This window comes from Pundamilia nyererei, unplaced genomic scaffold, assembly GCF_000239375.1.
Source record: "Pundamilia nyererei isolate P.nyererei 1_Seehausen unplaced genomic scaffold, PunNye1.0 scaffold00173, whole genome shotgun sequence".
NCBI lineage: Eukaryota > Metazoa > Chordata > Actinopteri > Cichliformes > Cichlidae > Pundamilia > Pundamilia nyererei.
In genome coordinates, this window is record NW_005187574.1 from 624632 (window position 1) to 636656 (window position 12025).

The 12025-nt window shown below is 40.6% G+C and overlaps 1 protein-coding gene across 1 annotated transcript in view; it reads right to left on the reverse strand.

Moving 5' to 3' along the window:
- nrxn3a (neurexin 3a) overlaps nt 1-12025 on the reverse strand; it is a 208994-nt gene that overhangs the window by 119609 nt on the left and 77360 nt on the right. The window contains 2 exon segments of the mRNA XM_013914133.1: nt 4328-4489; nt 7442-7743. Coding sequence (XP_013769587.1) covers nt 4328-4489; nt 7442-7743 — 464 coding nt within the window.

Here is a 12025-nt window from a genome sequence, read left to right on the forward strand (position 1 = left end):
AAGCACAAGGCTCGCGTGCGGAGTGAAGTGGGAAAAAAGTGAGAGAGGGTGAGAGAAAGAAGAAAAAAAAACATGGCTCCCAATAAGGATCCGGCTCACGTCGTTCACTTCAAAGAGTCGGCTCTAAAAGCCATTTCGTTTCACGACCGACACATCACTAATAAAATAAAGGCAAAAACTTTTTGGCAAAAACCAGAAATCATTTTTAGGCAGATGATCACTTTTTGGCACCATCAGCTTAAACGGCCAGCACCGACTCCTCAGGCTCCACTTCTAAGTTTTCGGTTCTTCGTACAGTGGGAAAGCTGAACAATGTGCAGAGTGGCTGCTTTCAAGTAATATTTAAATATTTTAAATATAAGGGAAAGATGAGGTAAAAAGGTAGTTGCATGTGCTCAGATGTTTCTTTTGTGCACATGCAGGTACATATCCCTGTATGCAACTGGACACTTCTTATGTTCTTGGAAACTAAGACTGTGATATTTGTCCGTTACTCTCATGTACAATATCACAGGAACAACGTTTTCTTGTCTCTCTAGGTAGTGAATGGACCTATGGGTCTGTGGGACCTTACATTTTCGTGTGGGAGTACACACGGAAATGTAAAGAAATATATGAAGAGACAATGTAAAATGATTCTACCAGCAAAGGTTATAGAGCAAAACATAGCTTGGAGTATATTTTAGTTGTGCCAGTTACAGCTCTTGATCCGTTACTGCAGGAGTTACACTATTTGTTGACCATTCCATTTGTTCTGATCACCTTTAACAGCTATTCTTCTCAAAAGCCATAGTGTTCATGTTAGAGTCGGTTCAAGTGGTGCGCAAATCTGGTCCTTCAGCTAAAGCCTTTGCAAAACATGGCCCCTGACTACAGCTTAAAAAGAAACGTGCTGTTGACCAATACAACGCTCACATTAGCAAAGAAACTCCACCAAATGATTGTGGACCGTACCAGTGTTTCCCACCCTAAATCAAAACTGGAAGTAGTTAATGTTCCTGCATGTCCTGTGGATGTACAGAAAAGGGAAATAGTAGCAAACCTCAGGCAGAGATGCTCAAAGATAAATCAACCACACAGTGCTAACTGCTTTTGGTTAAACTGCTGATCTGCCTGTTTCATAAAATTCTTCAAATCATGTTAAAAACAGCTTCAGCTTTGTGTTCAGAGTATTGTGTGCTTAGTATCATGAGCACTTTATGACTTAAGAGTCGACCATACATCCTAATAAAGAGGTTGCTTTAGTTTGCACTGAAGACATAACTGATGCTTATCCACTCCACTCTTATACTGATGTCTGTACACTGTGGTCGACGTATGGTTACACTGAAAAGCCATATTATTGTCTAAGGTATGTAATGTTATTTTTCTTTCTGACTAACCCTATAAAATACACACACACAAAATGCACTTATGGCTGCAACACATATACCTTATATTGTGTGTGCATCCAATTTCTGTTAACTCGCAGTTAAGTGAGTTAACAGAAGTTGCCTACATCCCTAATACAGAAATGTACTGTAGTTAAAACTATTTGCTCCTTGTGCATCCCACATCGTTTACATGTAAAACTTGATTTATAAAGCTATATGCAGCCACACTGAGTTAACAATTCAAGATGGCAACAGTGAACATAAACAGTGGTTAAATGTTTAAGCTCTCCTGCCACTCAATAAAAAAGCACTGACACATCTGTGTACATGTCTCAGCACTGACTTCAAACACACACAAAAAGCACTGATCTATATTGCTAGTAAAGCCTTGTAAAGCTAGTAAGACCACTGATCAGTGGCCATGAGAACCATTCACAGAGAGTTGGGCTGCAATCACAATCACAGCAGACAACATAAGGCTTCAAAATAATTTAAAAGAACTAGTATGCAAAATATAAGTAGACATAATAGCAGAAATTTACTGTAGTATTCATAATTAATTTCATAATCATTAATTAATCATTCATAATTATATTTCCATTACTGTATAATCAGTTGGTATCACACCAACAGTCAGCACAGACAGACTGCTCAAGGAGGTAGAGCTGAATTATGACTTTCCAAGGTATTTATTATTGTTATTAGTGTAACATGAGGCTTCATACCTACATATCCAGTGCATCCTGTTCCATGTTAGTGGCCAGTGAGCCAAACCATTACAGTGATGGCCACTGAAGCATCATCTTTGTGTCTGTGACCCGATGTCTGAGGCAGTTTGATGTGACGACCTGAGGACGTCCTTTACACTGTAATACTGCGGGCTGTGTTCTGCTGTTGTTACCTTATGCTTTGATCCTGTGTTTGCTGATGGAGAATAAAGGTTTTGATGATTTGGTTTATTTGTGAATGTGTGTGTCTGTCTGTCCCTGTGTGTACTTGTCGAGAGTGGTTACAGAGAACTGCAAACATGACCAGCGTGACACAGAGCAGGAAGTAGGCCAGAAGGGGATTAAATAACTACTGTGCCCCCCCATCCCCCACCCCCTTCTCCTTGCAGCCATATGTGTATTCTGTGTGTGTGTGTGTGTGTGTGTGTGTGTGTGTGTGTGTGTGTGTGTGTGTGTGTGGTTTGTGTGTAGTTGGTGAACACTGACAGAGAAAGCCAAGCCCCCACTGCCATATTACTCTTCCTCCAGTTAGTGCTGTGGTATGACATCACCTTAAGCAAACAATATTTGCAAGTGTATGTGACAAATACGTGTGTGTGTGTGTGTGTGTGTGTGTGTGTGTGTGTGTGTGTGTGTGTGTGTGTGTGTGTGTGTGTGTGTGTGTGTGTGGCACATGTCCACTGTATTTTTTCTGTATTGATTAAATCAATGAATCAGCATTTACATCCTTAAAATTGGTTTAAAATCACTGAAACTGGTTCATCCATTCAAAGCTCTTGTGTCAGTTTTTCTGTCTATTCTGCAAAATGTACCAGTAATCTACAATTTAATCATTTTTTATATAGTACCAAATCACAACAACGTTTCCCTCGAGAAACCTTGTTGTAAGGTGAAGACCCCACAGTAACACAGAGAACACGGCAACAATCAGACAACTGCCTTTGTGCAAGAATTTGGCAACAGTGAGAAGGAAAAACTCCTTTTTACCACAGCACAGTCAGACTCAGGCAGGGGCTGCAGGGTGAGGGAGGGAGACAGTACAAAAGACACGCTGTGGAAGTGAGACAATGTGAATTGAGATGACTGAAGAAATAAAAACACTCAGTGCATCACGGGAACTCCAGGCAGCCTCGGCTTACCAGAACTGATCCAGCCCTAACTATGCTTTACCAAAAAGGAAAGTTTCAAATTTAATCTTAAAAGTAGAGAAAGAAGAAGGACCTGAAAGCTGAAGGCGCTGCCTCCCATTCTACTTTTAAAAGCCGAGGAACCAGCTGAAGGTCTGCGAAACTAACTGTTAAACGAAAAAGGGGTTGGGGGAGTTTTTAGTTAAGCTGATAATAATGAATGAAGATACTCCAGCCAAGGAGTAACACTTGCATAAACTAGTTTTTCAGCATCACTCTCAGGCAGGATATTTCTCACTTAGAGATGTTGTGCAAATGCAAGAAAACACCTTCTAAAAGTAGCGGTGATGCTCTCTCTGTCTTGAACTTTATATTTGAAATAAAAGCAGTTATCCTGTTTATAAACAAGATTTGTTGCTTACACAGAGGGAAACAGGAGTAGATGTAGATGTTCGTCCCCCTGGTGAAATGAAAGCAAACTGGAAGCAAGATTTTGATTTATTACAACCTTTAAAAAGACTCTTAATACAAAAATTCCTAAATGTAAAAAAAATTAAAAAGAAATATGAGTTAAAGTGCATTTTGTACACACTGGTCTTGCAATGCAAACACATTTAAGAAGACTGGACTTAATTAAAAGCAGGAAATGATGTCATCAGAATTATGGCTAATATAGCAGTCAATTAAGTGTGCTCCTTAAAAGGGCTACTGCTATTTCATTTAGTGACAGAACTTCAGTGCTCTGCTCTCTGTAGGTCAAATATATCCAATCTGTAACTAACTGACTTTAACTAAATGTAAATAACATGAAAGTAAAGCTTCAAAACTACGTCTGCTTCTTCCAACAGCATTCAGATTTAAGAACTACGACTACATGTTGTTGGTCTCTTTTGTCATGAAACTCAATGATCCCTGAAATCTAATCTTTAGTCTAAAAAACAAAATAGAAATTAATTATTATGTGAACATGGAATCCAATAAACAGTCCAAAAAGCCAAAACTGAGGTTTAAGGTCTTTAAAAAATGCATTCTTCTGATGTCCAGCTTTAAATAATGTATCTGCATAGTAATCAAACTGAACTGTAAGCGAGGTATTTACCTCCTTGAGGCAGCCCATGAAGTTGTTGCTAACTGGAGAACCAGGCAGGTCAGCTGTGCTGGGGCTCCCACCCACATAGAAGAAGTCATCGGAGCCCAGCATGGTGTAATCTTCCTGGGTGTAGCCTGTAGTTGTCAGAATCCCATCCACTGATATTGTCACCTGGCAAAAAGGAGTAAAAGCAAGGTGAGGCAGAATTGTTTTGTTTTGAGTGTAAGATAGAGCGGTTGCTGCTATTTGAGAGCACACTCAGGTGTTTAATTATAAATGCCAGACCTGGTTTATCTGTGTTACTGATGACATGAGACAGATGATGAGAAAATTGTGCCAGACCATTTGATTTCTCTCTTTTTTTCAGTTAGTAAATTTCTGTTTGATTGAATATTTCTTTGTTGAAACGATGTTTCTTATATCACTAGATTTGTGGATTCATTTGTGGATTGAGCATCAGAGTTGAGAATGTGGATTAGCACAAGACAAACTTGCCAAATCTTCTCTGCCAAGGCCAAACAGCTTATTCTGTGACTGACTCTTGCGCTGAGCTTCTGTTACCCCAGGTGCAGAGCTGACAATCCAATGCCTGATGGGCACTCGATTAGGAGCACCTATGAGCATGGACCTAGTGATCAGTTGATATCTGCTCACATCTGACTGAGGGCCAGTGCCACAGGGCATCATCAAGCTAGTGTATTGAAAGCCAAGATTCATATAGCAGAGGATGTCAGAGGTGTGCCAAAATGATAACACAGGAAGAAAGTGGTTTGAGCCGAGGTTTGCAGGATGATATGGCTGGTGGCTCTCTACCCATTAAAATTTGTGAGAGACTGAACAGTCAATCTCCAGACTCTAGAGCAGCCATGACTGTCCTTTACTGTGTACTATGTACATATGGATGTACTATGGAACCTGCACATGTGGAGGAACATTATGTGCAGCAATGAGTCCAGATTCTGTCTACAGCAGTTGGATCATATGGTGATTGTTGCACTGATAATAAATAACTGCTTTTAGCGGAGGCAGTGTGATGGTGTCGGACGTCATCTCCCTCACTGATAATAAAGGCTTGTCATCATTGGAGGGGAGGCAACTTCAATGCAGGGAGATAGCGAGATAACATCTGTAACCAGTGGCTATGTATGGTTCTTCCACATGATACTGCGGCCCTGTTTGTCAAATGGATCAACTGTTAAATTCCCAACATGTCTTGTTTCTTCAGACTTCAATCATCCGATGACACCAACCAAGAGTCAATAGCACAAAGCTGCTTGGCATTGGCAGAGAAGATTTTCTCGGGTGCAGCTCAGATACTCAACTCTGCTGCTCAACCCACAAATCAAATTTCCCTACAAATGTGGCACCATTTAAACAGGCTTATCAACAGTTTAAGGTTTGCCAAGAAGCACTGTTACAACAAAGAAATAATTGATTTTTGATTGAATCACTTTTTGTGCTAAGTTTGCTGTCTGTGTAAAATAGTAAAACAATATGTTAACTGACTGGATTTAGCTTCAAGCAACAAAAACATGCATTAATATTCATATGTAACTAGTAATCAAGCAAGCAGATGATTTGATTTTCTGTTGCATGTAAATATATATAATAAATATAGAAAAGAAAATAATGAGGATATTGTGGCAACCAAGAGCAGATGAAACCAACCAACCAACAGGAAAGAAATACTGAGCGCACAGAATCAAAGAGTGCAGGCCACATCGCAGGACATGGGAAAATGTAGTAATATTGTAATAATAAGGAATAAAGTAATATTGCTGTGAGGACCTCTGGTTCTACTGGTAAGATTTATGGTTTAAAAAGATGTTACCAGAGAACTCTACACTTAAATCTTCCAGCTGCATGTCTTGCATGCCAATAACTCAACTGCCAAAGCATGTAATATATGAAAGGAAAACCAATGAACCTGGAGTTTGACTTTGTAAATCCAAAATATCATCATCATCATCTGTGATCCTGTTTGAGCTTATTTCATAATTAGCAGAAGAATTCTTAAGATATGATCAAAAATGTGTTTTCAAAGGTCACGTTGATCTTCGACCATCAAAGGAGAACATTTGTGCCGAAGTTGAAGAAAATAGTATTAGATTAGGCAAGCCTCCAGCTGCTTCTTTAGCATGCTAAAGCTCACGTCCAGCTCAGGTAGTGTTGTTTCCAGAGAGATACATTTTCTTTGAAGACTCCTTTTCTCGTATTTACAAGTCTGTACAATCAGTGTGTAATTACCTCAAAGCCAGTACTCTTACTGCAACGGGTACTTATCTATTATGCTCCTGCATCCTGCTCTATTTCATATTTTCCATGTAATTTTACGGGATATAAACAGTATACAGTAAACTATTATCTGAGTTGTAATGTGGATTACTCTCTGTTTCAGCTTATATCTTTCCTTACAGTTTTTCTGTTACAAGATTTGCCATTTGGTTATTATACCACATAGGTGAACATTCAACATAAACGGGTCGATGTCAGCCTAGTCTTAATCAGGTTGATGTTAAGAGGTTAACAAGAAATTCAAAAATGAAAAACAAGTTCATTTAAAACAAAAGGAAGAAGAGACTAAAAGGAAAATGAAGAAGTGAGCAAAGGAGCCAAAGAAAGCCTAGATCAGAAGAGCAAAATGAACCTGCTCCCTTGTTTTTAGAGGAGTGCTATCTAAGGGTACAAAAGGCAGAAAAGAGGAAAGATCGAAGTACACAGCAAACCAAAAAGACAATAATAAGAATGATATCTACCATACAATGGAGTTTGTTTATCACACCATATCCAATGCCTGTTTGCTTTGCAGAAAGATGGGGTGGGTAAGACAAGTTTATATGACTGAACAGAGGCTTTGTTCATACAAAGTATATCAGTTAATAAAAGTGGCAAAAGACAGAACCAGGGATGAGTGTAAAAACCACCCACAGATGCATTCATGACTTAAACTCATAAGTAGCTTTGTTGCTTCCTAGTGGCAGTCAGCAGGATAACTAACAGCCCGTTTGCAGCTGTCAGTGTGCTGTCGTCCTTATGTTCTACAAGGTATATTCAGCTGCTGTTGAATAATCCTGACCAAAACACTGACATGTTCATATCTTAAAGTACACCTCTGTGCCTTACCTGCCGGAGGTTGCGGGTCACTTTGACATCGTGCCATGAGTTGTCATTAAACTTCCCATTGACCGGCTCCACAATGGCTTCAAAGGCTCCAGAGCCCAAGTTGATAACGAGGGAGACAGCTCCGTCCTTTAGCGCCAGATTGACATAGTCAGCTGACTTGCCGGTGTGAAGAATAAGGCCGTTCCGCTGCCACGTCTTAAAGGAGAGTGTAATTTCATCGCTACTGCTCTGGATTGGGTTCTGGGAGAGATCGTAGCAGAAGTACTCTGAGCCACGGAAAGTCGCCACATTCTCTTCTCTTGCTATAGTAAGAAAAAAAGATTGTAGTGAAGAATATGTTTCAATAAAGCTTAACATCTTAATCTTTTTTACATTATATAACATATAATATAATGAATATATATATTATATAATAAAGATATAATATAATAATATCTTTACACTTTATCATATCATATTTGTATTTACAGGATTTTTTTTCTTTCTTTCTTTTTTGCTTACTGAGCAATTGGGTGAATATAAAAGAAAAGAAAGAAAAAAACAGGTTGAATAAATTAAGATAGGTCAGTTAAACCAAGAGATACTCTTAGGTGAATAAAAGGAATATCAATGTGATAACTGTATAAATATGACCCTTCAAAAATACCGGACATGACAGAGCAAAAAGCAAAACCTGCAAAACCAGGTGCTGAGAGGAACAGAAGAAAAGGAACTGGACAGCTGAGGGATAACACATGTAAGGTGTTATCTGCAATTAACTTTCTGTCTCTAAAGCAAGAATGCTGGACACTTTGATCAAACAATATTACCACAGGACTCCAATGCAAGGAGCTGCACGAGTACAGGTTTCATCTATTTCATTGGGGGTGTTGTTTAGAAACCATATGCACACTGATTTCATCATCATCATCATCAAAATAACAACAACAACAATAATAATAATAGGTTAGACAGTGAAACATGCAAACATGACAAAGGAAGTATGAGCCACCTGTAATCTGTTAATAAGGAATTTTTTTAAAAGCATTTTGGGATAGATTTACTAATGTGTTGTGTCACCACAAAATTGGCTTGGTGTAAAACAAAAAAATACTGGTGATACAGTCCCGATCAAAAGTTTAAGAACACTTGAAAAAATGGCAAAACATCATATTTTGCATCGTTGGACCTTAAGGTTCCAAGTTGAGCTTCAACATGCAACAAGAAGAAATGGGAGTGAGACAAAGCATTTTTCTAAGCATGCAGTTTATTGAAAACAATGCTTGAATACAGAGGAGAGGAGAACGTGCACAGTGCTGAGGGGCTTCAGTGCTGATGCACTCAATGTCCAGGATGTGCTCAGTCAGTTTCATGAGCGTGTCCATGAACCATTAACAAACTTTGGCGCGGAGGAGAGCAGCTTTTTCAGAATGCTTGCTTAAGTGCATTGTGGACAGTCTTCTAGTTTTCAATGGGAGACTGACAGGAGATCGGCGTGCTAGAAACGTTGCCAATAGCTCTGCTTCCACTGCTTTGATATCACTTACATTTATTGTAAACATGCAGTACACAGTACAAGCAATTTACTCTGTGATTTATCGTCTTAACCGATACGTTTTTTTAAAGTTTTTTCTTTTAATAACTAATTCAGCACAAGGAAAGTATTGATGATACTGTCGTGGTACTGAGTCTATGACCCAGTGTTTCTGTTTCTTGTGCTCTCATGTGGCATTTAGCTTGAGTTTAGTTTCTAGTTCTTAGGATATTGTTCATTTTAGTCATTCATGCCTCCCTGTGTAGTTACCAGGTTCTGTCTCTATGTTTATTCATCTGTTTCCCACACGCATCTCTCCTTCTGTCTGTTCCCTGCATTCATTCAGTCCATGTCTAAGTGTGTTTCTGTTTGTTTCCTGTTTTATTTTGATAGTCTCCTATCCTGTGTGCATTATGTTCAGTTATTTTCCTGTCCCGTTAGTCTGATTAGTTCCAGCTGTGTTTCCTCCGTTTCCCATTCTCTGGTTATCCTCTGTGTGTTTAGTCCTCTGTCTTCCTCTGCTTGTTGTCACGTCGTCCCTCGTTGCTATGTAGTTTCACTGTGCTCCTCAGTTTCCTCATTACTCCCAGCTTCTAGCTTGTAGTTTTCCCATTTTAGGTTATGTTTTTTTGTATCTAGTACTTGAGTTTTGAACTGCCAATAAAGCTGCCTCTTTCAGTTTACTCCCCTTGTGTGTGAGTCCTCCATTTGAGTCCAACTCCTGCCTCTGCCTGTCACACAGCGATCTGTGACAGGATCTCCAGTTTCATACAGAGGTATAAGCTCAACCAACATTTTCAGATTAACATCAACAGAACCAAAGAAACAGAGTCCAAATAGAACAGAAAAACAGTCCAGAGGGTTGGCCTGGCCAAGGGGCAAAATTGAGGCCACGTAGCGATTAAGGGGACTGACGGGGAAAAACAGTTCTTGGGGTCAACCATGGAGCCAAGGCAAATGTTGACAGAGACAATGGTGCAACTCAGGTGGCAACTGCAAGGGTCAATGTTAATAGAGAGGAAGACACTTTTGACAGGAGGTCAAAGATGGCAGTGAAGACACTCAGGTGGCATGGCTGGAGGCGGAGTGGCAGAGGAAGGTACCCCTTAGGTGGTGAGGGCGAGGGCAACGAGACACTCCTGATGACCACCCCTGATGACCACCTCCAATGAGCCCTTCAACTCTTACAAGACTTTTAGTAGATCCCCCTATGGTATTGATTTCAAAATCCCACATTGCCTCATTCTCAAGTTATCACATTCATGTGTAAATGCTGCCCACCTGCCACTAGTGTGGATGCTGTGATATCAACGCTGAATGGGTAGGTTTTAATTTAAGTTAGTGTGTCGTGTTGGTACCTCGTTTATGTCAATGTTTGTACGGTAATGTTTATGTTAGCTTAGCTGTCAGAAACTTCTCATGGATGATGCTTGCTAAGCTAACACTTTCATCTTTGTTAGCTAATGAGTGAAATACATAGTAAACCAGTGAACAGGAGGGGCTACACTGTCTCCTAGTTTTGTTTCTCACATTAAGATTACTGTTTATTCTGAACAGTAAACCTCTCACTCCGGAGCATGTCCACTACATAAATTCATGAACTAAATCATATGTAAACTGACTGGAAATATAAAAACTTTTATTTTAGTTTCAAGCTTTATTAAAACTTCTGGACAGAAGGCATTTTTAGTTTAGGTAGTTTTTTTGTTTAAATACTATTAGAACTTAGAGCCGGTTGGGTACTGGACCCTAGAACAGCAGGTTTGCACACAGATGGTGGAGATAAGAGTTATTAAAGTAACTGTTGACTAATCGACTAATTAAAAACAAGAAGATTATTCTACTACCAAAATAATCTTTAGTTGCAGCTGAACATGGTCCATTCAGACCCAGTGTCCCCAGTCTTCCTCTGAATGCTGTTGAAGCTCTGTCAGAGGTGAGAGATCTCATAGTGGTGACTTTCACTAACATTTACATTTAGAAGATAGACCTCATCACTCAGATTTTTTTACTGCCAAATTGGCTACCAGCTTAGCCTGCAAACTGCCTCACATGGTGAGCCAAAGGCACAATCTCACAACGATAACTAAAAAGGCATTCAGACTGTTCATGGACTCTCCCTTCAAACACTGAGCACATACATGACAATAAAGTTCTCCATTAATATCAGTTAAAGAAGTCAGTTACCACAAAGCTGTAAATCAGGGGTCTCCAACTCCAGGCCTCGAGGGCCGGTGTCCTGCAGGTTTTAGATCTCACCCTGGGTCTACACACCTGAATCACATGATTAGTTCATTCCCAGGCCTCTGGAGAACTATAAAACATGTTGTTAGGTAATTTAGCCATTTGAATCAGCTGTGTTGGATCAAGGACACATCTAAAAACTGGTACAAGTCAAGAACAGGGTCCCAGGGGCCCAAGAACCACCCGGCACACGAATGGCCTTACACAATATAACGTGTAAGACCGGGACGTACAGGTCTACTTCCGGAAGGAGCGAGCTAGCAAACAACTGGCTCAGTAGGCACCCCCATTCCCTACACCAGGCCACAGGACTACGCACCATTACGGACTACAAAGCCAGGGACACTGCGCCGATCAACACCGACTCTGCATTCACCAACGAGCTGAATCGGTTCTACGCCCGTTTCGAGGTTAGCCAGGCGGCTAATGCTATCTACCGCCTGACTACCGAGGACAGTGACGTCATCAGCGAGAGACCGGTGACCAGCATCGCGGAGCATGACGTCCGAGCGGCACTGAGGAGAGTGAACACAAGGAAAGCAGCGGGGCCAGACGGCATCACCGGCCGTCTGCTGCACTGCTGTGCTGACCAGCTAGCAGGTGTGTTCACTTACATCTTCAACGAGTCCCTGGCGAAGTCTGTGGTCCCCACATGCTTCAAAAGATCCACCATCATCCCTGTGCCCAAGAACAGCAAACCCTCATCCCTGAACGATTACCGGCCAGTTGCACTGACCCCGGTAGTAATGACGGTGTTTGCGAGGCTGCTGAAGAACATCATCTCCTCCTCCATCCCAGACACCACAGATCCGCTGCAGTTCGCCTAC